The 22,556-nt window shown below is 48.9% G+C and overlaps 13 protein-coding genes across 13 annotated transcripts; 6 read left to right on the top strand and 7 right to left on the bottom strand.

Annotated features, from left to right (window-relative positions):
• Positions 1-93: 93 nt before the first annotated feature.
• On the bottom strand, positions 94-1,404 carry L228DRAFT_234078 (ribosomal protein S12). Its single transcript, XM_018330655.1, has 3 exons — positions 929-1,404; positions 648-748; positions 94-511 (listed from the first exon to the last, which is right to left on the bottom strand). Exons 1-3 carry the CDS (start codon positions 1,284-1,286, stop codon positions 446-448), a joined length of 525 nt encoding a protein of 174 aa, XP_018184938.1. The 5' UTR covers positions 1,287-1,404; the 3' UTR covers positions 94-445.
• Positions 1,405-1,547: 143 nt separating this feature from the next.
• L228DRAFT_285809 (phosphoserine phosphatase) lies at positions 1,548-3,324 on the bottom strand. Its single transcript, XM_018336383.1, has 7 exons — positions 2,873-3,324; positions 2,784-2,797; positions 2,652-2,728; positions 2,262-2,579; positions 2,053-2,201; positions 1,911-1,998; positions 1,548-1,844 (listed from the first exon to the last, which is right to left on the bottom strand). The coding sequence occupies exons 1-7, from the start codon at positions 2,958-2,960 to the stop codon at positions 1,769-1,771; spliced, it is 810 nt and encodes a 269-aa protein (XP_018184937.1). The 5' UTR covers positions 2,961-3,324; the 3' UTR covers positions 1,548-1,768.
• A 720-nt stretch (positions 3,325-4,044) lies between these two features.
• Positions 4,045-5,803, top strand: L228DRAFT_285808 (hypothetical protein). The gene is made up of 2 exons (XM_018336382.1): positions 4,045-4,660; positions 4,724-5,803. Exons 1-2 carry the CDS (start codon positions 4,138-4,140, stop codon positions 5,635-5,637), a joined length of 1,437 nt encoding a protein of 478 aa, XP_018184936.1. The 5' UTR covers positions 4,045-4,137; the 3' UTR covers positions 5,638-5,803.
• Positions 5,804-5,924: 121 nt separating this feature from the next.
• On the bottom strand, positions 5,925-7,078 carry L228DRAFT_250972 (ubiquinol-cytochrome c reductase iron-sulfur subunit). The gene is made up of 4 exons (XM_018333451.1): positions 6,756-7,078; positions 6,561-6,649; positions 6,348-6,498; positions 5,925-6,285 (listed from the first exon to the last, which is right to left on the bottom strand). Exons 1-4 carry the CDS (start codon positions 7,039-7,041, stop codon positions 6,104-6,106), a joined length of 708 nt encoding a protein of 235 aa, XP_018184935.1. The 5' UTR covers positions 7,042-7,078; the 3' UTR covers positions 5,925-6,103.
• Positions 7,079-7,472: 394 nt separating this feature from the next.
• L228DRAFT_285806 (histone-fold-containing protein) lies at positions 7,473-8,353 on the bottom strand (the record flags this gene model as incomplete). The annotated part of the gene is made up of 4 exons (XM_018336381.1): positions 7,473-7,945; positions 8,000-8,090; positions 8,145-8,230; positions 8,290-8,353. 4 exons carry the CDS (start codon positions 8,351-8,353, stop codon positions 7,641-7,643), a joined length of 546 nt encoding a protein of 181 aa, XP_018184934.1. The 3' UTR covers positions 7,473-7,640.
• A 423-nt stretch (positions 8,354-8,776) lies between these two features.
• L228DRAFT_273792 (voltage gated chloride channel) lies at positions 8,777-11,987 on the top strand (the record flags this gene model as incomplete). Its single annotated transcript, XM_018335597.1, has 9 exons — positions 8,777-8,976; positions 9,084-9,250; positions 9,301-9,429; positions 9,522-9,589; positions 9,642-10,001; positions 10,058-10,135; positions 10,193-10,518; positions 10,567-10,921; positions 10,974-11,987. The coding sequence occupies 9 exons, from the start codon at positions 8,777-8,779 to the stop codon at positions 11,853-11,855; spliced, it is 2,565 nt and encodes an 854-aa protein (XP_018184933.1). The 3' UTR covers positions 11,856-11,987.
• L228DRAFT_285804 (hypothetical protein) lies at positions 11,858-13,315 on the bottom strand. The gene is made up of 4 exons (XM_018336380.1): positions 12,801-13,315; positions 12,596-12,692; positions 12,497-12,532; positions 11,858-12,434 (listed from the first exon to the last, which is right to left on the bottom strand). Exons 1-4 carry the CDS (start codon positions 13,073-13,075, stop codon positions 12,090-12,092), a joined length of 753 nt encoding a protein of 250 aa, XP_018184932.1. The 5' UTR covers positions 13,076-13,315; the 3' UTR covers positions 11,858-12,089.
• On the bottom strand, positions 13,291-14,075 carry L228DRAFT_250969 (transcription initiation factor IIA, gamma subunit). Its single transcript, XM_018333450.1, has 3 exons — positions 14,011-14,075; positions 13,802-13,949; positions 13,291-13,727 (listed from the first exon to the last, which is right to left on the bottom strand). Exons 1-3 carry the CDS (start codon positions 14,049-14,051, stop codon positions 13,581-13,583), a joined length of 336 nt encoding a protein of 111 aa, XP_018184931.1. The 5' UTR covers positions 14,052-14,075; the 3' UTR covers positions 13,291-13,580.
• Positions 13,815-15,353, top strand: L228DRAFT_250966 (V-type H+-transporting ATPase 21kDa proteolipid subunit). Its single transcript, XM_018333449.1, has 5 exons — positions 13,815-14,339; positions 14,392-14,426; positions 14,478-14,569; positions 14,626-14,934; positions 14,987-15,353. Exons 1-5 carry the CDS (start codon positions 14,282-14,284, stop codon positions 15,087-15,089), a joined length of 597 nt encoding a protein of 198 aa, XP_018184930.1. The 5' UTR covers positions 13,815-14,281; the 3' UTR covers positions 15,090-15,353.
• A 116-nt stretch (positions 15,354-15,469) lies between these two features.
• L228DRAFT_234059 (hypothetical protein) lies at positions 15,470-17,865 on the top strand. Its single transcript, XM_018330654.1, has 5 exons — positions 15,470-15,775; positions 15,837-15,877; positions 15,934-15,971; positions 16,033-17,140; positions 17,200-17,865. Exons 1-5 carry the CDS (start codon positions 15,509-15,511, stop codon positions 17,783-17,785), a joined length of 2,040 nt encoding a protein of 679 aa, XP_018184929.1. The 5' UTR covers positions 15,470-15,508; the 3' UTR covers positions 17,786-17,865.
• A 271-nt stretch (positions 17,866-18,136) lies between these two features.
• L228DRAFT_263709 (hypothetical protein) lies at positions 18,137-19,259 on the top strand. Its single transcript, XM_018334516.1, has 2 exons — positions 18,137-18,459; positions 18,603-19,259. Exons 1-2 carry the CDS (start codon positions 18,243-18,245, stop codon positions 18,980-18,982), a joined length of 597 nt encoding a protein of 198 aa, XP_018184928.1. The 5' UTR covers positions 18,137-18,242; the 3' UTR covers positions 18,983-19,259.
• Positions 19,260-19,289: 30 nt separating this feature from the next.
• Positions 19,290-20,683, bottom strand: L228DRAFT_250963 (putative nuclear pore complex subunit). The gene is made up of 3 exons (XM_018333448.1): positions 20,637-20,683; positions 20,336-20,576; positions 19,290-20,250 (listed from the first exon to the last, which is right to left on the bottom strand). The coding sequence occupies exons 1-3, from the start codon at positions 20,641-20,643 to the stop codon at positions 19,449-19,451; spliced, it is 1,050 nt and encodes a 349-aa protein (XP_018184927.1). The 5' UTR covers positions 20,644-20,683; the 3' UTR covers positions 19,290-19,448.
• A 161-nt stretch (positions 20,684-20,844) lies between these two features.
• L228DRAFT_254373 (hypothetical protein) lies at positions 20,845-22,516 on the top strand (the record flags this gene model as incomplete). Its single annotated transcript, XM_018333827.1, has 6 exons — positions 20,845-20,859; positions 20,922-20,970; positions 21,119-21,343; positions 21,494-21,594; positions 21,719-21,950; positions 22,014-22,516. The coding sequence occupies 6 exons, from the start codon at positions 20,845-20,847 to the stop codon at positions 22,514-22,516; spliced, it is 1,125 nt and encodes a 374-aa protein (XP_018184926.1).
• Positions 22,517-22,556: the final 40 nt, after the last annotated feature.

Genomic DNA, 22,556 nt, shown 5'->3' with positions numbered 1-22,556 from the left:
GATATTTACTCCCTTCACATGTTCCCTCTTAAACGTGCCTGAATTATTAATGGGCATGGAGGCATGAGCTGATTTGAGACATTGAATAACATTGCTACCGGAGAATGATGCTTTCTAGTAACCCATAAATGCCATTTATTTCCAAACAGAAAGAGAGGCTATCTATGAGTAGGATTCGTTAGGTGAACTAGTCTTATTCCATTTGTCTTCAACGCGAAAATCAAGTTGAGAAAGTACGTGAATCCATAACAACGCCATATGCCCATGTCTCGCCATGAAATAACAAAGGTGGTTTTTGTAATCATGCGACTGCTGTCGTCATGGTCGAGCGTCCGGTATAAAATGCCCCAAAAATTAAAGAGAAATGCTGCTATGTACGACAAAATTCACGAAGCGAAAAATTGATACAGGTATGTCGAGATGAGGATCTTGTGGCTGGAGGCGCTTAAGAAGACTTGGGCTTCTTCGTTCCGTATTTTGATCGACTGGTCATACGGTTGCCAACGCCACCCTATTTGTAAAGAAAAAATTGGAGAATTAGCATATCATGACTCATTGTATGAAGACGAAGGTATGGATTGCTTGTCCAAAAAAAAAGAAAGAAAAGAAAGAGAATGGTGATATGGGGGGTTGGATTCAAAACTTACAAGATCCATGGCGCCACGGACAAGATGGTATCGCACACCGGGACAGTCCTGGCTACGACCGCCTCGGACAAGAACGACGGAGTGCTGCTGGACGTTGTGGCCTATATTTTTTGCGAGATGTGGATTAGTTTCTGCTTTTTATATTGTATTGCAGTTTTCAAGAAGAGCTGAGACTGCATTGCTTTCTGGTCGAAACAAGATTCGAAGGGCCAATGGATGTTCAAAGGTCCAACAAAATCAAACAGCTTCCCCACCCCCCCGCAAACAAAAAAACAACTCACCTTCTCCGGGAATATAGCACGTCACGACTCTTCCACTGGACAATCGGACTCTTGCGGTTTTTCGCTCAGCCGAATTGGGCTTCTTGGGCTTGGTAATGCCGACTTTGAGACACACGCCCTTCATTTCAGGTCGGTCGACGAGCGCGGGAGAGACGGGCTTGCGGGCGCGCTGCGCAACACGACATCCTCGGAGAACTTGGTTGTATGTGGCGAAGAGAGAATTGCTGGTCGAAAAGGAACAAGTAACAGAAGGAGAAGGGAGCGCTCGCTGCGCTGCCGCAGCTGGTCCTCGTCCGATGAGCGAGCTGAATGGCGAAAGGGAGAGGAGCCGCGGCTGGGTAAAAAGTCGGAAAGCCATGATTATTTGGCGGCAACCGTGGAAGGTTTCAATTGCCAGATGTCAGAAAGGATTGGAATTGTTGGCAATTGAATTCGGGCGACACCGTACGGGAGTTGGGAAATGTGCGAAGGGTGTTTGGACGTGGTGATAGCCATGGCCAATGCATCAGACATGGGAAAGTTTCCGAGTCGGAAATATTGCGGTCACGTGGCCACGTATTTGGGGTTTGATGCCACGACCGCGTCCCCAACCGCGACAACGAAATTCAGATTTTGAAGAGGTTAAATAATCACTTTATTCGTGTGTCTGAATTCGCCAAAATTCGACGTATGATTCATAATATTTATAGTCACAAGATATGCAAAAATTCGTATGTATAGAGTTTCCTCAGTTACGGCTCATAGCTTCGTCTCCCACTCGTATATCCCAGGATATCTTCCAATTTGAACATCGAAAAAAAGGGGAACATTGTCCAAAACGAAACAAACTACTTCTGACCTTTATACCTTGTTGCCACCGTGTCTCACAGCCTCAACACCAGCAGCGGCCACGCTCTTCACGTCCGTCTTACCAGAGCTGCAACGAAGAATAAGTCATTAGAATTTGGCCACAACGCAAAGGTAAATGGTATTTTGAACTTACTAGATCGCCTGGACGTTCTCGAGAATGGTGTTCCAGTCCTCAAAGAGAGTGAAGGGCACGCCCTCACGCTCACAGTATGTCACCAAGTCTGTAACAAGGGATTAACAATTCTTGTCTGGTAATCGGAGTAAAGGGGACATACCATGGCCCTTCTTGGCAAACAAAAGGTCCGTCTCACGAGCTGCCGACAGGTCCGAGACACCGTCACCAGCGTAGAAAAGAGTGGGCCGCTTGTCCGCGGGCAGATTGGCATACGGCCGGATGGCAAGGGACTTGTCGTGGCCGAAGGAGCTGAAACGATGTCAGCGGCGTGCCTACAAAAAATTGGAGATTTCACCGGCGGGGATTTACCTGTCGTCGTGATATTCAATCTCCCAAGCAGCCTCCTTGTTTTCCCAATCTTCGGGGATCTTTCCGTCAATCTTCCGAGGCTTCACGTCGTTGCTGATGATCTGGATCTTGGCGGCATCGGGGCCGACCAAGTGCTCAAGGAGAGCGCGGATGATTGGGACCATGCCGGAGGAGAGGACTACAACGGGGACGTTGTGCTCAAGAGCCCACTTGTAGAAGTCGTTAAAGTGGGGGTCCAACTTGATGTTGTCGACTAATGTCTGCACGCATTCGTTGAAAGGGTGCTTGATGCTGTCAAGCATCTCCTTGAATGCATCTCTACAGTAAAAAAGAGCTCCATGTTAGCAACGGAGACCCCGGACCGGGCGGATCGGGCGGCTGTCAACGAACCTGAAGGTCTCCCTGTTCTCCAGCACCTCAATGTTGCCTTTTCGGCGGAGCTCAGGTCCAAAACCAAGGTTGTCGGTCTTGAAAAAGTCAGCTTCATTTGCTACCAGACAAAATATAATTTCGGGCGCGTACTAAGTAGTCATTGCCTTAAAATCGCGCAGTTAGCAAACAAACAAGGATCCATAACGACACCCGTGAGGGATGATGGCAACTTCACTTACTGTCCTTCATAGTAATAGTACCGTCAAAGTCCGTGAAGAAAATGAACTTTGGGTTGGACTTCAAGGCGGGGAGCTGGTCTGCCGACATCTTGGGCAATTTGTGTATATGGAAACGGAAGTGACGAGATGGAAAGGAGTGGGAAGAGCTTAGATTATAGCTCAGTAGGTTGCGACGGTTGTTGGGGAAGGGTTGGGGGACAAATAATAAGATGCGTTTGGCAAGTCAATTGTTGACCAGAACAATTGAGCTGTTTTGTGTATGAGGGGAAAAGAATAAGTGAAAATGAGGGGCAACGTGGGTGGCAGGTGAACGAGGGCCAGTTAAGTAGTAGTTGGCCCTGTCATGCTGCGATCGATTTACGCCATGGGCTGGGGTTCATCATGGTGGGGTACAGGCGACGAGACCGGCCCCTCCAGCTTTCCCTCAGTCTCCTGAAGGTTGACTGACGAGGGGCCGCCCAGAACCGCCAAAAACAGACCGGGAACAGTGCAAGCGTTGGTTCCCTCGGTCCAGCTTGCGTTTGCTCATGATGGCCCATACCGCTCTTGTGATTGGCTCAAGCCACCAAAAGACCACTCTGACGCAAACTGTCAAGATGGACTTTTCGACTTGACAGACATGGCTCATTATTGTACTACTCCGTAGAGGAAAGCAAAGGAAAATTTCGAGCCCGCTAAAAATGTGTCACCAAATCATCCCATTACTTCGCCTTATTTATGATTCTCTGGGCAAGCAGCATAATCTGGCCCAAGATGTAAGGCACATCGCACCACCCAAGGCACCCCACGGGCATCCAACGCCAAAAGCCGCATTCGCCCTTTGTACCTGCCGCATCGTATTCTGCAGTGACGTGACTTTCTCGTCAAATTGAGAACATCATTTCTTCAGTCGTGACCGGTATACCCCCACGTTGTTCTTCCACCAAGTGCAGATGATTCGTCTCACTGCAATTGCTGCGGTGGTATACTCGCCCTTAGATTCGTATATTTTAACTTCAAAGTATGTTTCACAGAATAGGAGAAACCCATCGCATCCGTCGCAGTCAGCGTGGGACAAGTGTTACCACCCCCGTTCGGCCGCGCCCGTTGTCATTCGCGTGCCTGGAACAAAATGGCGCTACCGGCGGGCAATCGGAGCCGGATCGCTCAATGTGGCCCATGCGCCATTCTGCCGAATCTCGTGCGCTGTACCTCTGTAGTTACCTACCTAGAACCGGGGGAATGCTGCAAATGGTCGAAAACAGTCGCACCGTCAAAAGACAGCGATGAGGCCATTGCTCAGGCACGTAGCAAAGCCTACGTTCGAATCCCTCATTACAAAGACCCTTCCAAAGTCTCTACCAAGACTGAACGCATATTTTCCCCGACCACAACATGTAACGCCGACCGCCTGCCTCCAATGTCAATTCCGGATCCAGTTGAGATATTACAGCGAGAACCGGAGCTCCTCTGACCGGGAATCCTCACAAGCCGCCCAAGATGAGGTTAAACTTTCCAATGTAGGGGCAACCGCGAAGCCTTCTTCGAAGCCATCAGAGCCTGAAATACCAAGCGCAAGTTTGGCCTCAAACGCCACGTCTGATGCATTTACAACGGCCTACGCCCAGACTCAACCGCCCAGAAAAGATCTGCCCTCGGAAGAAGAGGGACGACGATGGCAGCTTTCAAAGAAGTTCTCCCATGTCATGGACAACCTTCAGACGAACATATTTTTAGCTGGCAAGACATTGAATGATCTTACGGGCTATTCGGGCATTGAGGCCCTCAAAAAAGAGATTGAGCACCAAGGTATGCTTCCAATCAGCATCAACTTGGCTATGCCAGTCAAACATAACTAAACCAACACCGCAGAACAACGTGTTCGTGATGCTCGACGATCTGTGCATGATTCAAAAGATGCATATTCCGCCGCCATTGCCCGCCGATCTGCCTCTCAGCGAGAGGTCAACGAGTTGCTGCAGCGCAAGCACGCCTGGTCCGCTCAGGACCTGGAACGGTTTACCGAACTGTACCGATCCGATCATACAAACGAGCAGACAGAGCTCGCGACTCAGCAAGCACTCACTGCCGCTGAGCAAGTCGCCGAAGAAGCCGCTGTTCAGCTAAGCCGCAGCATCCTGGCCCGGTACCACGAGGAGCAGATCTGGAGCGACAAGATCCGACGGATGAGTACCTGGGGTACTTGGGGCCTTATGGGCGTCAACGTGCTACTCTTCCTCGTCTTCCAGATTGGCGTGGAGCCATGGCGACGGAAAAGACTAGTGAAAGGCTTTGAAGAAAAGGTCATGGAGGCGATTGAGCGTGAAAGCAGCGTCCTCGCTGCCCCCAAGGCCCAGTCTGATTCCAATGCCCCCAACACGGTGGTTTCTCCATCACAAGAACAAGCCGAACAGCCCTTTGTCCTGACGGACGGGACGCAGAGCGAGCCAACGCCCGGAGACTCTGCCAAGGTCGAGCAACCTGCTGCTACTGCTACGGCCGATGCCTTTGCCCCTGTCCCTGAAGCTGAGGTTCCGCTTGCATCAGAATCTTCTGGGTCTGAGCTTGAAAATCAATCTCGACTTGGGGAAGAGCTACCCCTACTAAAGTCAATCAAGGACAAGGCAATGGTTCCCGTCCAGTATGCTGACCGATTTCTACGTGATATTTTCAGTCAGAAAGAGGTCCAGCTTCGTAAAGTCGATGTGACTACCATTGCACTAGAGGGTACCGTCGCAGGTGCGGCGTTCGTGGGAGCTATGATAATGCTGCTCCGACATACATGATTGTCCTTGTTTTGATTGGTCTGCTGCTGTTTTCCCAGCGTGTGTGATCTGCAAGCATTAAAGACGGCATCTAGCATATCTTTGTACAATAGTGTAGAGCCTTTCTTTGGGTGTATTATAACCAGCTAGCAAAAGCTATTTCAATCAAAGGATTAGATTTCACTGGATGGACCGTTACAAGTAACGAATATACGAACATGCATCTGTAGCATCTGAAGCATGGTCAAGTCACTGTGAATCAATATCAAGTGGACAAAAGAGTATGCTAAAAGTTCAAAGTGTATGAAAGGCTATGGTACAAATCTACAGCGAACTACTCAACACTTGGACAATTGATAGGCGGCAGTGGCTTGGATATCGGCCTCCCCATCCAGGGTCCTCTTCTTGTACAGCTGGAAACCAGGACCTAATGTCACCTTTCTAGAGAAAAAATAAACCAAAGAAAATTTCTGGGACGAGGATTGCTTTAACCGATGACGATGGAGGTCTCCGAGGGGAAGTCGTACTCGGGGATCTCCAAGTTCAAGGGGGCGGGACCCTTGCGGACACGGCCAGAAATGTCGTAGTGGGAACCGTGACAAGGGCAGAACCAACCACCGAAGTCACCAGCCTCACCGATGGGGACACAACCCAAGTGAGTGCAGACACCTAATAAATTTACCTGGTTAGACGAATGCACAGAAGATTATTTTTTTCCTGAATATACGAACCAAGCATGACGAGCCACTCAGGCTTCTTCGCACGGGCGGAGTCGGGCTGGGGGTCACGGAAAGACTCCCACTTGGCATCCTCGGCCTCCTTGATCTCATCGGCGGTACGGTGACGGATGAAAACGGGCTTTCCACGCCACTTGATAATGACCTGATAGGGGTTTACGTGTAAGTTGATAGAACTTGATAAGAGCCTACTAGGAGAAGACTCACGTTCTTGCCCTCGGGGATAGCGCTGAGGTCGAGCTCGACCTTGGCCTGGGCCAGGACATCGGCAGAGGCAGACATGTTGACAAGGAAGTCTACAGAGGCAGTGTCATTAGAAAATTTATCCTCCAAGATCGCGCAATAAGGGCAATGCCTTGTTTCAATGGCAATGCATCTTCTTCGGGGTTGTTTGAGACCTACCCTGAACGGTGGCCTTGGCTCCAACACCAGTCAACATGCCCATGGTGCCGACCATGAAGTACTGGAAGACCTTGTTGGAGGTCTCGCCCTTGCTGCTCTTGTAGCTGGCAAAGCTGGGGATCTTGGTGGAAGAAGTCTCGCCGCGGAAGGGGCTGTCGAAAGAGGACGTCGCCTGGTCGGCTTTACCACGTCTCTGCGCAGCCATTGAGGTGGCGGCAATGGGAGCCAGCCGCTGCCGTGCGCAAGTGCGCAGGAGGGCACTAGATCTTGACGTGAGAGCAGACATCCTGGCGGTTTGGGGGGCTGATGCTGTACAATCGATCGTCCTCGGGAGTTGATGGAAATGGCGGCAAGGTTTGAGAGTAGAGAGTCTGCCAAGCATGAGGTAAGCAAGTAGGCGTCGCTTATGATTGGTCAATTCCTTCCCGACAATATTGCCTGACGAGGCAATCTACCACTTTATCCCCTCAGACTCGTCAACCAAAAATAACAAATTTGATAATAGATCATAATCATATTGTACTGAGCGACGGTGCATTGAAAATCAATTTATGCTTTCTAGGTTGCGTCGATGAAGCGTGCTTATTCTGCCAATAGCCTTCATATCTCCTTGAGTGCCAGTAGGATGAATCGCTCACTTTACACTTATCAGCGAATCATAATCGGGGAATTTCCGTGCCAGTAATAATCACAATCTTCATATGAAATTTCACAGAGCACGGTATTTATTAAATGAATATACACAGCTAAAATGCAAGGTATCAAATTATCCGAAAAACGCTAATTTCATACTTTTGAACCGACTGCGCCATTGCCGTTGGACCTGCGAATACACCACCAGCGCCTTAAACCTGAACCAGTTTGTACATTTTTGTGCAATCATATTTATTCCACCATAGCGTCCTCATCAGGGTTACTCGCCAGGATGCCACTTTCTCGAGAACCGCGAATCTCCATTTTCATGTTGTCTCTCTGAGGAATCGTTGCATCACTATCGACGGACTCCTCATATCCAGCTCCGTCCAGTCCCAAGCGGCCAACTTGGCTTCGATCCAGGGCCGCCTGACTGGACTCAGATATGTTTCCATTGCTAGGATCGAATTTCTTCTCCTTTAATTGCTTGTAAGGAATCGTTTTCGGCACGACATCTGAAAGAAATTCGAGGTTATCGATGCGGGCGACAGCGTTTGCTACACGTCCAACGTTAGTACTTATATTCTCAATTAGTAAAGGCAAATTTTTACCAATGTCTTTGTACTGTATATTCCGTCGAGGCTTCCTTTCTGACTTTACAACATTGTGCGCCTGCTCCGCCAAATACTGAATAAACATTTGCTGGTATCACTTAGCACAAGCTCATCGTGTAGTCGATAGTTGAAGGTATCGTACCGTTGCAATAGTGATGGTAAAAGCAGCATTGTTTGAGCAGTTGTGGATATCATCGTCCACGTGTATAATTCGTTTTATGCGCGCAACTGCATGTAACGTCAATGGTCATTGCCTATCCATTGTATGCGTCGCCAGGATTTCTTACGGGGCAAAGAGACTTGGCCGGTCACCTCCTCCGACGAAGAGGTGGCAAGATTCTTGTTACTCATTTGGGGGAGTCTTCTTTGAAATAATCCAAGGAGCCGGCAAGCTGGTAATCTTCTGCAAGTACCACGAGAGATATAACTTGTCTCCTCGGGGTTCTCAAATTGTTTGTCGCGTGGAAACGCGAACGAGACTACAAGTCGACACGTAGCGCTTTGCGCCTGCAGCACGGATGAGTATGATGAAAGCTTTTATCTGAAGTCCTGGACATACTGAATATGATCACGGTCTTTTCTGATCTCAAATTTGTGAGACAGACTCCACCATTTCACATTGCTCTCATTGTTCTATGGCAAGACCATTAGACCGCGTGCCGGCAAGTTCCGCACCGCTGTTGATATCACGGCCGATAATGAGCTCTCACAAGGGTCACCTGGCTACTGCGTGCTTCTACTGAGGTCCGCTGGCCATGCGTGCTTTCTAATGTGATGAACTCCAGCGCCGTGTCTTCTCGGTCGCATCCATTGCGCCCGTCAAATCCCAGGTCCGTATCAACTCATTCGCGGTCCCGGCGTCTCTCCGCACTCTCGGATGCCGAACTTGGCCAGAATGGCGACGCAAGCAGGACTGGAGCAGCTCATCAGATAACTGAAGAGATAGCTGAGATCAAAAAATATGAGGTACATCCGTGCAAAGAATGTCGAGGAATCCAGTCGCTAATTTCGTGACAAGGACTTTACAACAATAGGTACGAGTGGTCGCATCCAAGGATCTAGAATTTCGAAAATCGCTGAGCATAAGTTTAGATTGGGTTCAGGATGCTGCTCGTGAGCAGCTAAGAAGAAGGGCGAAGCGGAAAAGCAATGTTAATGTCTTTCAGAGAGGAGATCAAGATGGCTGGAGGTCTAAACTTTGGGAGTCTTATGACGCCGGGCAAGCGTGGATCGTTGTCAGCCTGATTGGTAGGTTAATTCTACTAGAGTCTTGTTCGTGCAATTTAACAGATTGTCAGGTGTCGTTATTGGGTTGAATGCTGCATTTTTGAATATTGTCACGGAATGGTTATCTGACATCAAGCTTGGCTATTGCACCACCGGCTTTTATCTCAATGAGAATTTCTGTTGCTGGGGTGCGGAAAATGGTACGATTACCCCGTTCTAATAGTATCTGTATACGTCCACGGATGCAAGTAACAGGTCCCCATGTCAAAGCTTCTGTACTGAATGTATCTAGGTTGTCCTGAATGGCACCGATGGAGCAATTTTTCGCCCGTCAACTATACGATATACATTCTGTTTTCGGTGCGTATTTAATTTCCGCTTGGGGGCTCAGCAATTGCTGAAAATATCTTAGGCATTATTTGCGTTCATGGCGGCTCGCCTCGTTAAATCTTTTGCGCCCTACGCTGCAGGTTCGGGTATCTCAGAGATCAAATGCATCATCGCCGGCTTTGTCATGAAGGGATTTCTCGGTTTTCCAACGTTGCTCATCAAATCCATCGGCTTACCGCTTGCGATTGCGTCTGGACTTTCTGTCGGAAAAGAGGGCCCAAGTGTGCATTACGCGGTCTGTACTGGCAACGTTATTTCGAGATTCTTTGATAAGTATAGACGCAATGCTGCAAAAACAAGGGAGATCCTTAGTGCTTGTGCAGCTGCGGGAGTTGCGGTTGCTTTCGGCAGTCCAATTGGTGGGGTATTATTCTCACTAGAGGTAAGCGGGGAATTCTTTCTTGAAGTGAGGCAATTCAGCTTACCCTAAGGGCGTAGGAAATGTCCTCGTATTTTCCACTGAAGACTATATGGCGCAGTTATTTTTGTGCGCTGGTGGCTACCGTTGTTCTGGCTGTAAGTCTAGTTTGGTAACGAAAACTGCTGCACAGTTTAAGCTAAATCGATACCAAGGCTATGAATCCGTTCCGTACCGGCCAGTTGGTAATGTTTCAAGTCAAATATGACCGTTCGTGGCACTTTTTTGAAATCATATTTTACATTGTCATCGGCGCATTTGGTGGACTATATGGTGCCTTTGTCATCAAGTGGAATCTGCGCGCTCAGGCTTTCCGGAAGAAGTATCTTGCCAGTTATCCGATCATAGAGGCAGTCTTTCTTGCTGCCTTGACCGCGATTGTTTGTTATCCAAACAAATTCCTGCGAATTGATATGACCGAGAATATGGAAATTCTCTTTTTAGAGTGTGAAGGCGGCCATGATTACGATGGCCTCTGCGAGTAAGGACGCTTTACTCTGATTCCACTACAATCGCTGACCTATCTCAGGCGCAAGAATCGATGGTGGATGGTATTTCTGCTTGCCATTGCCACTATACTTCGCATCCTTCTCGTCATCATCTCGTATGGATGCAAAGTACCTGCGGGTATTTTTGTCCCTTCTATGGCGATAGGCGCCTCCTTTGGTCGAATGGTTGGCATCCTTGTGCAGGCATTGCATGAATCCTTCCCTCATGCGAAATTCTTTGCTTCCTGCCAACCGGACGTGCCTTGTATCACTCCTGGAACATATGCTTTCTTAGGGGCTGCGGCTGCGTTAAGTGGCATCATGCATATTACGGTGTCAGTTGTTGTAATAATGTTTGAACTTACCGGAGCTCTGACGTATATCCTTCCCACAATGGTGAGTGATCTTCCTTCCTTGCCAAGGCCTCAATTAACTTGGGATTATCCAGATCGTCGTAGGTGTCACCAAGGCAGTTGGCGAACGCTTTGGAAAAGGCGGTATTGCAGATCGAATGATCTGGTTCAATGGATTTCCTTTCCTGGACAATAAGGAGGAGCATACATTTGGTGTGCCGGTCTCGCAAGTTATGACAACTGACATCTCGATAATCCCCTCTTCGGACCTAGAGCTGCAAGATCTCGAGAAGCTGTTTCTTGACAACAGTTTTCAAGGCTACCCAATTGTTGAAGACTCCAATTCGCGGGCCTTGGTTGGATATATTGGACGCACCGAGCTACGCTATGCAATTGATAGAATCAAGCGCGAACGCTACGTTCCACCAAATGCAAAATGCTTCTTTACGGCTTTACCATCAGTGGATTTTCCATCTGCGGAAGCAAGACCGGTCACCTTTGATGATATTGGGCCTACATCAGACCTAACATCAATTGACTTCAGCCAATTCATCGATCCGACCCCACTAGCAATACACCCTCGTCTGCCGCTGGAAACAGTGATGGAGCTATTCAAAAAGCTAGGCCCTCGGGTAATTCTTATTGAATATCGGGGGAAGCTGACGGGTCTAGTAACTGTGAAAGATTGCCTCAAGTATCAGTTCAAGGTCGAGGCTCATGAGAATCCCAGGGACAATTCAGCTTTGGAAGAAGGTCAAGCAAAAGCCTGGGCCGCTTTGTTGAGCTCGGCACGCTGGTTGGGACGAATACTTGATACGGTTTCTGGTGGCAGATTTGGGCGAAAAGGAGAAACTAACATTGCGCTTGGCTTTCGAACGGCTGCTCCTCAACCGGTGCGCAGGCCCTCGTTGTCGACGACAAGGGATGAGCCCGATCAGACAGCTGCAGACAATGGGCTCGAACTAGAGAACCGTTAAAGATTTAATTCCCATTCATGATTTATGTCTAGATTTCGAATTACAATTTGCCATCCAATATTTATCTAATTACATATAGAGTCCGATAATGCATTCGGAAAGTGTCCAATCAGGGGATATCACATTGCCACTCTAGCAAATCTAGGCATTCGGTGTTTCATCAAGTATTACACTTTGTCCAAAGTAAGGTATTTTCAAATGGTACCACAGCAATGCCCTTCCAACCACTAGGAATCAGCTGCGAGCTGCATGGCTACCGTCTCCAATGTTTCCCCCGTCTTCAAACTCGACTGCTTCCGCAAGAAGCTCTTCCTCCTCTTCCCTCAAAACATCGTCTCCCTGGCCCGACTCATCTAATACCACCGAGGGCTTGTTCACTTCAGCTTCTTCTCTCCCGCCAATGATGACATTGCCCGCTACAAGCAACGCAGCTCCTACCCACCATAATGGCGGCAGGGATTCGGAAAAGATTAAGAGACCTAACATGGCAGTAATCATGAAATTTGCAGAAGTGTTAATGATAGACACCTGAGTCGTGGAGGTGCCTCTTGTCAGAGCAGCTGTGAATAATGCCCACATCTAGAATTGGAATCGATCAGTATGTTATTTAATGAAAGAATCAAAACCGCGATACTACTAACAATGCCGTTGAACACAAGATTCAACCCGAAAAATGTCTGAGGAGCCAGTGGTTAGTCTCTGTCAAAACATGTAATACCTAAATCAGTGCCTCAACTTACTGCGCGGATAACGAATTCGACCACAAGATTATCACGATCCAGCCCAAGGCCCGTTGCAATGGCACCCGCCCACGTTTTTGTCAATTCAGTTGTAGTTCTGCATCAAACAATGGGGGAAAGTATGTTAGCAACTATTTTTTCCCCTCCTGTTTTCAAATACCACATCATGTAGGATTTTGTAGTTCACGAAGGGGGAGGGCATTACAATTTAGCAAAGACACCATTAAAGGCGGCGCAAGCGCCACTGGCAACTGCCAGGAGTAGCCATTGCGTTTTTCTATTGACAGAATCCGTCCCTGGCATGTTCTGGATATTGATTTGGTCTTTTCGATCAGTCGAAACAAGGGGTTCTTGTTCAGGGTCCACAACTGCAGTCTTGTATGGAGTCATGGGGTTGGCGTCAGCGCGGCTCTGGCGGAGCCGGGATCTTGCTTGGCCCTCTCCCCTTTGAACCAGCGGGCGGGCGGACGAAGTCGCCATGGGGGTACGGAGTAGCTTAAGGTGTTTAGATCTTACACTATTTTTCGGGCCTTGTGGTTACCTTTGCTTAAGGCAACAGGGTAGCAGGGTAGCACGCGAAAGGCCGGCTTAGTAAATGCCAAGGAGCACTATGCCGCCACAAAAGAAAGAACCGCTATGCGCATGCTGATGGATTTCGTCGGTACTAACATTATTTTCTCAGATGTATAGTTTATGTGCGTATGATGATGAATACTAATTTCAAGATTTTTGATGTTTGCATTGCTGCATACTGTCAGGTTGTATCTAGATATTCGACTTCATTGTGGTATCTTTCAAGACGTATATCATCGTATCACTCTCTCAGTCAAGAGTATCGCATACGCCCCACGCCGCAAACGCCCAGAAATGCAAAGGCACAAAGGCCCATAACGATCAATTTTACGCAAGCACGAATGAAAGATCTAATCTCTTGGTGAGGTATTCTCAAGATCCCATGCATAACGAAAGGAGGGCATAGCGCCACTCAGGCTTCTCCAGGGCGCTTGCTATTGCAGCTCACAATCTTGACCTTGTCCGCATGAACCTGCTGCTGATTATCCAGCTTGAAGTTCACATCCTTGATCAGGAAAGTCCAAACTTCGTCGCAGAAACGGTAGGTATCAAGATGGCCCTTTTGATGTCGAGAGCATATTAGCTCACTTCCTTGCCGCTACATATGGAAAAGGGCAGGGTAGTGATATCTACCTTGAAGCTCAATCTTGCCTTGACCTTGTCAGCAAGGACCTCAGTAATGCTTCGATCGAAATTCGCGAGAATCTTCATGGCCAACTGAGGCTCCATCCGCCGTGCACTGATAAGATCGTCTAGCGTATCGGTGAGAGCTAGCCCGATGCTAATCGGACCAGGAATGTCAGAGTGAGCTCAGAGAAGACTTGGGAGCGCTCTCTTCATACCTGCTACGGCGATAGAGCTCATAATAGGCAGATCCGCTCATCTTGAAGGTGTCAATGAGAAGACAAGGGCTTTGATGATGAGAGATGGTGGTCACCAGGTGGTCATAGTTGAAGGCGACCCTTGGCGCTGACTAAGCAAGATAGGCGGAACAGGCGCCTTGACGAGTGATGCAGCCCGGTCCGAGGAGCTTCAAGAGGTATCGAATCTCAACTCTCAGAAAGCAGACCTCCTGCCCGCCAACAGCTCGACGAGGGAAGCACCGCCGTCACGATGAGTCTTTCTTACGGTGTAGGCGGCGCAACTGCAGCGCTTGCTGTAGTTGGAGCTTGTAAGCTGCGCCTCTAGCATGCAGTAGGATTTCGGATTAACCAGTGGACCAGATATGCTGTTTACAGGCGACGGAGAGGCCTTCAACGTAAGACCCTTCATATTCATTGTTCCATGTCTAAGCTGACCTATATCCTAGGTCGGTCAATTCCTCGAGACTGTATCACCTTATGCCTGGGCGGATCTCGGCATTGGCCTATGTATGGGTCTGTCGGTCGTTGGAGCTGCATGGTGCGAGGAAGCTCAACCTTGCTTTTTAAATGCTCGTGTAGCTGATGTTATTCTAGGGGAATCTTCATCACTGGCTCCTCCATCCTTGGTGGTGGTGTCAAGGCTCCGCGGATTCGAACCAAGAACTTGATCTCCATTATTTTCTGCGAAGTTGTCGCCATCTACGGAGTTATTATGTCGATCGTCTTCTCCGCGAAATTAAATCCGGTTTCTTCTGACGCTATTTACTCTGGAAGCAATTTCTACACTGGCTATGCTCTGTTTTGGGCAGGTATCACCGTCGGAATGTGCAACCTTATTTGCGGCGTGTCTGTTGGCATCAATGGAAGCAGCGCCGCTTTGGCAGATGCTGCGGACCCGAGTTTGTACGTGGCTCTGGACTTGCTTCCCTATACATCACTAATTTCCATCTTTTAGATTCGTCAAAATTCTCGTTATTGAGATTTTCAGTTCCGTCCTCGGGCTTTTCGGACTGATCATAGGGCTTCTTGTCTCTTCAAAGGCAGCAGAATTTTCGTGAGCGCTGCTCACACCACGAGTAATTGGGAGATGGACGAAGAAAATGATTGCACAGTTATGATGTAGTCGAATACATAGCGATTTGGTGGCGTTCTGGTAGATACTATATAAATCTCCATGAGATGACCCTCAGAGGTTCAGCCTAGTGCTGCCCAGATATCCAATCACCTTCACCGTTGTACATTTCTCAAGTAGTTATATCATTTTATTATGCGGCAATTTAGAAATATGTATGAAAAATACAGTCATGAATCGAGAAAAGGCATCTGTTTTACATTGTAAAGCCGTGATTTATTTTGGGGTGACGTTGTAATCATAGATAAGCCCAGAGGGTATATAGCGTGCCGAATATGATGACATCCAACAGTTATCGCTTGGACCCTTTACTTCATAGTATACACAATTCAGAATTTATATCCAATGGCGTCTTCAATGCTCAAAGCTGCAATTCTTATTGTCTCAGACACGGCTGCAAATGATCCTGCCACAGATGCGTGCGGCAATACGCTAAAAGACGTGTTTAATTCCGAGGGTTCCCAGCAGTGGGATGTGGTTGAAACGAGAATCGTTCCTGATGATGTACTCGAGATTCAGCGTGCAGTAACTCAATGGGCCGACAAGGAGACAGCAAATCTAATTGTGACCTCCGGAGGAACAGGATTTGCAATTAAAGACAAGACGCCTGAGGTAGATACAATTTTCCCTGCCAATCGCGGGTATCATGAAATCATCCACTCACGCTTTATAGGCCATTGAGCCACTCCTGCACAAAAATGCCCCGGGACTTGTGTGAGTGCTCATGAATGCTTCGATGGAATTAAACTAATGATGATGCATTGTTTAAGCCATGGAATGCTTGCTGCGTCTTTGTCCGTAACTCCATGTGAGAATCACACCAGCCTAGATCATGTATAAGCTCTTTGATGGCTGACTCACTAGCTTAGTTGCATTGATGTCAAGGCCTATTGCTGGAGTACGCAATAAGTCCTTGATACTTACCTTGCCAGGTTCTCCAAAGGGAGCAAAGGAAAATCTTCAGGCTATTCTGAAGCTCCTGCCTCATGCCTGTACCCAGGCAGCAGGTGCAAATTCGAGGGCATTGCACGCTGGCGGTGTCAAGAAGCTTGAAAAGGAGGCGGGCATTGAATCTGATAACAAATCGGCAGTTGGAGGTAATACGCATCATCATCATCACCATCATGACCATGGGCATGGGCACGGTCATGGAAAACACGGGGGACACGCCATTCCAGTTCCTCACACCAATGCTGAATCTCGGCCCAAATCAAACGACCCCAGTCAAGGAGCAAGCCACCGTAATCGGGCTTCGCCTTGGACGATGCTTTCTGTTGAAGATGCTTTAAAGCTAATAAAAGAATTCACGCCGGCGTTCAAAACCACCCGTGTCCCTGTGAACAGCAACTTGATTGGCGCTGTGCTCGCTGAAGATGTCAAGGCTGCCGAAGCCGTTCCTGCATTCAGAGCTAGCATCGTGGATGGCTATGCTGTGATTGCTACAGAGAGCAAGCCTAACACCAAAGGTGTATTTCCAGTCGCTTCCATCTCACACGCTGCGCCTGGAGAAATTCCAGACTTGAAGAAAGGCCAGATTACCAGAATTACAACGGGAGCACCGTTGCCACCGGGAGCCACTTCTGTGGTCATGGTGGAAGATACTGTCCTAAAATCCACGACAGAAGACGGCACCGAAGAGAAAGAAGTTGAGATCCTTACAGATGATATCAAACCTGGCGAAAATGTAAGAGAAGTCGGCAGTGATATTCAAGCTGGCGAGACAATCTTGTCCAAGGGCGACGAAATCAGCGCTGTTGGAGGTGAACTGGGCTTGCTTGCGTCAGTTGGCGTCTCTGAGGTTACTATATACCAAAAGCCGGTTGTGGGTGTGCTCAGTACAGGTGATGAGATTATACAGCATGATCGGCCTGGCGGGTTAAGGCTTGGAGAGGTTAGGGATTGTAACAGGCCAACTATAATGGCTGCAGTCTCAGGCTGGGGATTTGAGGTTCTTGATCTAGGAATTGCTCGAGACAAGTATGTGCCCCAGTACAGGTCAGGTGTCTCTGGCTGTATGCTAACTATCTGTTGTCTAGACCAGGTGCACTTGAGGAGACTCTCAGAGACGCTCTACGAAAGGTAGATGTCATTATCACGACTGGTGGGGTTTCTATGGGAGAGCTCGATCTTCTCAAACCTACTATTGAACGTTCCCTTGGCGGAACAATCCACTTTGGCCGAGTTGCAATGAAGCCGGGAAAGCCCACCACATTTGCTACAGTTCCATTCAAGGACAACAATGGAGAACGTCAGAGCAAAGTCATTTTCTCCCTTCCTGGTAATCCCGCATCGGCTGTGGTCACGTTTCACCTTTTTGTTCTTCCCTCGCTGCATCAATCCTCGGGCATCTCGCCTGCTGGTCTGCCTGCAGTAACCGTGGTGCTCGATCACGATGTCAGGCTGGATCCCCAGCGGGCAGAATACCACCGAGCCATAGTTACTGGAAAGGCAGATGGTTTACTTCACGCAAGCAGCACAGGAAACCAAAGAAGCTCTCGGGTGGGCAGTTTGAAGAGTGCCAATGCATTGCTCTGTCTACCTGCAGGCAAAGCCGGTCCTCCAAGCTTTTCGAAAGGTCAAACCATTAAAGCTCTACTCATGAGCCAGATTTCAAGTGGCTGAGTCTGCTCTTCTTTGGGAACGAGCTCATAGGAGTACATTATCACCGTTATAGACTCTTCAAAATCAATTTTTAGACTCCGAATGGTATTAGTTGCAAAGTCTGCTCTCCGAGATCAATTTAGACCAATGGGAGATTTCTGTGTCTAATCCAGACATAGCTCCTGCTTGACGTTGTTTTGTGACTTTTTTATGGTGACGTGCAGGAGCTTTACAATTCGTCTCCGGTCTACGAGTAGGCTAAGAAACCCCACGCGACAACCATCCCATTCGCTAGATTCCCGCCCAAAGAACAACCAGCTCTAGGTAAACATTTGGTTATCATTTTGCCCCAAGACACCTTTTCAACCCACGAACAAAACCCCGCATCTATTTTCGACAGCTTACAATTGTCGCACAACCTCCATAGCATCATCGCAAACACCTCTCTCCCCACTTACTCATTAAACCTGAATCAAAAATGGTCCGCCTCAAAAACCGCTACCTCCTCGTGCAATTCCTCTACCCATCGACGGACAGCGCATCCAAACCAAGCAAAGATGTCCCGGCCTTGGTCGAATTCCACCAACCTTCTCCGCCGACATTGACCGCTGCTGTTCTTGCCCGCGCAATACGAGCCGAGACTGGATATCTGTTTGGGGATTACGGCGCTGGCATGACGTCCGGGAGTTTAGTAGGTATGTTTTGCGCCTCATCTGCCTCTTTGTCCTGCTTTTTTTTTTTCCTTTTCGAAGCTTCTTCCTTATTTTGGGTCGAAAAGCAGCCATATTACAACACTGCTGTGGGGATTCTAATGCTAATTTTGTCTTCGTTCTGACAGTGAAATATCTCTCCCCCGCAACCTCTACTGCAATCATCCGCGTCACTCGAGCACATTATCGACTGGTCTGGGCCGCGCTGTCATTCATGACCAGCGTGCCCGGCTCGGGCAAACCCTGCGTGGTGCATGTGGTGAAGGTCTCAGGAACGATACGCAAAGCCGAAGAAGAAGCCATTCGGCGCGCAAGAAACATGGTGTTAAGAGCGAAAAAACAGAATCAGTCGGGTTTCAACCTCGATCTTTTGACGGAGAGTATACCCGGAAGTGGTGATGCCGGGAAGGAAAGTAGGATTGATCCTGCTGCTGGAGTAATGGATTTGGACGATGAGGATGAGGATGAGGAAGGTATAGGTGCGGGTGATAGTACGGATGAGGATTGAAGCTGCATAAAACATGGTGTGTTTGGGGATATGCTTTGTGGCAAGGGCGGCGCGAGGATAAGGAGTTTTGGTTCATTTGGTGGGGCATTTTGGGTTGCATTTCCGGCGTTGATTTCCAGGGATGGTTGAGTCTCTGAGCTTGAAATCGAGGATATACCCAATAGAAAGATATTGATTGGTTTTCTTTTGGCGTCTCAGCTTGTCTAGAGATGCTCAACGCTGAATATTATATTTATTATTTAAAAGGCATCAGAATAGGAGAAAAACCATGAGGGGAAGTACAGTATGCTTCCAAATGGAGGATATAACTGGATCTTTTATTCTTCTACACGGTCATCAATATCTCCTAACGCCATCGTACAGGGCGAACGCCAGCATCGGCCCCAAAGCGAAGCTAGTACTACAAGGGAAAAAAAAAACTGAAAATATTTCAAATCGTTTGACCACTCCCTCCCAAAATAAGTTCTTATTTGGCGCCTTTGGCCTTTGCTTCTGACTCGCTAAGTTCTCTCACAAAGACCTTGACCACTCCCTCTGAGATATCATCCTTGCCATCCTCAAATCCAGGACTGACGGCCACAGCGAGGTATTTGCCGTCATCGGAGAAGGCAAGAGCAGCGATACTCGACGGGTACCGCTGGTACTGCCTGATACGTCTCTTGGCAACGCCATCCCACAGGGCGACAAAGCCGTCGCCGCCACCGGAAGCAAAGGTGCCATGAACAGGATGGAAGGCAAGTGCGTTGACGGGGTACACAACGTCGACCCCATTCTCTGCAACTTGTCTGTGGCATTTGAATGCGTATTTGCGGGCCTGGGAGTCCGGGCTAGGATCGAACCACTCAACAGCAATACGGCCTTCGATGCTGCTGCTGGCGTACCCGTCGTCCTTGGGCATGCACGCTACAGCGCGAGTCATGAATTTCAATGAACTCTCTCTGCGCTGTAGGGGCTCGAGATCAACAACATTCGGTGGGGCCTCGGATGCCTGCGAGGTGAGGAGCGCTAGTGAGCGGATATCGTAAATGTGAAGGGCACGCGATGCCATAGCCACGACCAGTTTCGTCGGCGTGATAGATAGCGAGAATGGCTTGCTAGGCAGGTTGATTGTAGCGGGCACATGCGGCATCTTGGTCGGGTGGTGGACGTGCAGCGTCGAGTCCCATGAGGCGGAGATAACGGTCGAGGTTTCCCGGCTGTATACGACGGACTTGACGCCGGCTTCGTGCGAACTGAGCACTGATTGCTCGCCTGTCTCGAGGTTTATTCTATTGTACACATAAAAGAGTCAGACTTCAATTTGGGTCCGGTCCTGCAATCCGTGTTACACTGGCTTGACAGAGTGATGCCCACCTTCTCACGTCCCAGTCAAGTCCTGCGCTGAACGCCTCGTTCTCGTCTGCGCCCCAGCAGACGTCAAGCACAGGAGCCCGATGCTCATACTTCCGTAACAGTTGCCCATCAGGCTTGACGGAAGTATCGTATAAGTAGACGTTCCTGTCCCATGACGAGACAAGCATGCGATTTGAAGCACCAGGAGCGAACTTGACCGCCGAGATGGCGTCAGTTGGGGGGGTAGAAAGCTCGAATTGTGCTGCAGAGGCATGTCAGTCAGACAGCACTAAATCTCTTCAATAGTTGATCAATCACTTACAGCTCATGTTGAACGTGAAGTAGTTCCAATGTGGAGTCGAGAAAGGTAGACAAACGTTTGTTGATGCTGGATCGGCGGGCGGGCGCACGGGCTGTAAGTTGCTTTGCGGTGTGAGTTCTTGGCGCGGATCATTTGTTTTCTGCCGGTATCCATCCCACCACTCCGCCCTATCCCAAGCCTCACGTCAAACACCCCACCAGCAGCCAATATGCCGTTTGCACAGGTCTGGCATTCCCCATGTACTGCGCTTGAAGACTTTGGAAGTTTGTGCTGACTAGACCAAAGCTTGTCATAGGTCCCCCGGGCTCAGGAAAGTCCACTTACTGCGATGGAAGTACGTTGCGCCGCTGCCCCATGACGCCATTTGTCCGAGACATAGGATATCCTCCCAGAGCTCTTGTTACTCTACACTCATGAAAGATGGACCCAAAAGAAAAAACACTAGATGACACATGTAGCTAATACTTTTGTCCCACTTCCAGTGCAACAATTCATGTCCGCAATTGGCCGCAAATGCTCCGTCGTCAATCTCGACCCAGCTAACGACCACACCTCATACCCCTGCGCGCTCGATGTGCGGGACCTAGTCACACTGGACGAGATTATGGAAGAGGAGAATCTCGGTCCCAATGGAGGCATTCTATATGCGCTAGAAGAGTTGGAGCATAATATGGAGTGGTTAGAGCAAGGCCTAAGCAAACTTGGAGGTAAGCATCCGCCTTGCAATCCAACCGTGCATCATCAGCCTGCCAGTGCCACATTCCAGTATATGCTCAATATACGCCTTTACACTTCTGCTTCTCCGCTGATGCTTAGAATATAATTACATGCTAATACTTTTATTTTCGTCAATACAGAAGACTACGTTCTCTTCGATTGTCCCGGCCAAGTCGAGCTCTTCACGCACCACTCGTCTCTCCGCAACATTTTCTTCCGGATACAAAAGCTTGGATACAGAGTATGTCTCTCTACGTTCCCTCTTCTTCCCTTTACTACCTCTACACCCTTACCAAACCTCCTTCCTTGCCTATTTTCCCTTCTCCATGTTAGCATTTATGCTGATCCTTCTTCTCAACCAATAGCTAGTCGCAATACACCTCACCGACTCCTACTCTCTAACTCTCCCCTCACTGTACATTTCCACACTACTTCTCTCTCTCCGAGCCATGCTTCAGATGGACCTACCCCACCTCAACGTCCTCACCAAGATCGACAAACTCGCCAGCTACGCTCCTTTGCCATTCAATCTCGACTTTTACGCCGAAGTGCAAGACCTGAACTATCTCCTTCCTCATCTTGACGCTGAAATCGCAAGTCGAATGGGTGGCGGATCCGCAGCCCACGCAACCAACACTGGTGAAGCCAACACTAGTACAGACACGAACAGCGATACCACACCTGCATCGAAATTTTCTGGCCTGAACCGGGCGATTATCGAGCTCATTGAAGATTTCGGACTCGTTGGATTCGAAACGCTCGCCGTCGAAGACAAGCGCAGCATGATGACGCTGCTACACGCCATCGATCGGGCAGGCGGGTATGCATTTGGCGCAGCCGAAGGCGCAAACGATACAGTCTGGCAAGTCGCCATGCGCGAGGGCAGGACGACCATGGATATTCGGGATGTGCAAGAACGCTGGATCGATCGCCGCGAGGAGTTTGACGAGTTGGAGCGAAGACAGTGGGAGGAAGAGGCAAAAGCGAGAGATGAAGCGATTCGTGCTGCTGCAGGTGATGCTGCAGCAGGAACGGGTACGGGTACGGGTATGGATACGGGTGCTGATGCTGGACCCACCGACGAGATGGAGGAGTGGGAAAACATGGATGCCTTGCCGCCGCAGGGTGATAGCGGTGTCAAGGTTATTCGAAAAAATACGTGAGATTTTTAATATATCATCTATGCGCATAACTGGAAGGAAA

Source organism: Xylona heveae (genome assembly GCF_001619985.1).
Source record: "Xylona heveae TC161 unplaced genomic scaffold L228scaffold_13, whole genome shotgun sequence".
Lineage (NCBI taxonomy): Eukaryota > Fungi > Ascomycota > Xylonomycetes > Xylonales > Xylonaceae > Xylona > Xylona heveae.
The sequence above is the reverse complement of the archived record's forward strand: the minus strand, read 5'-3'. Positions and strand labels throughout refer to the sequence as shown.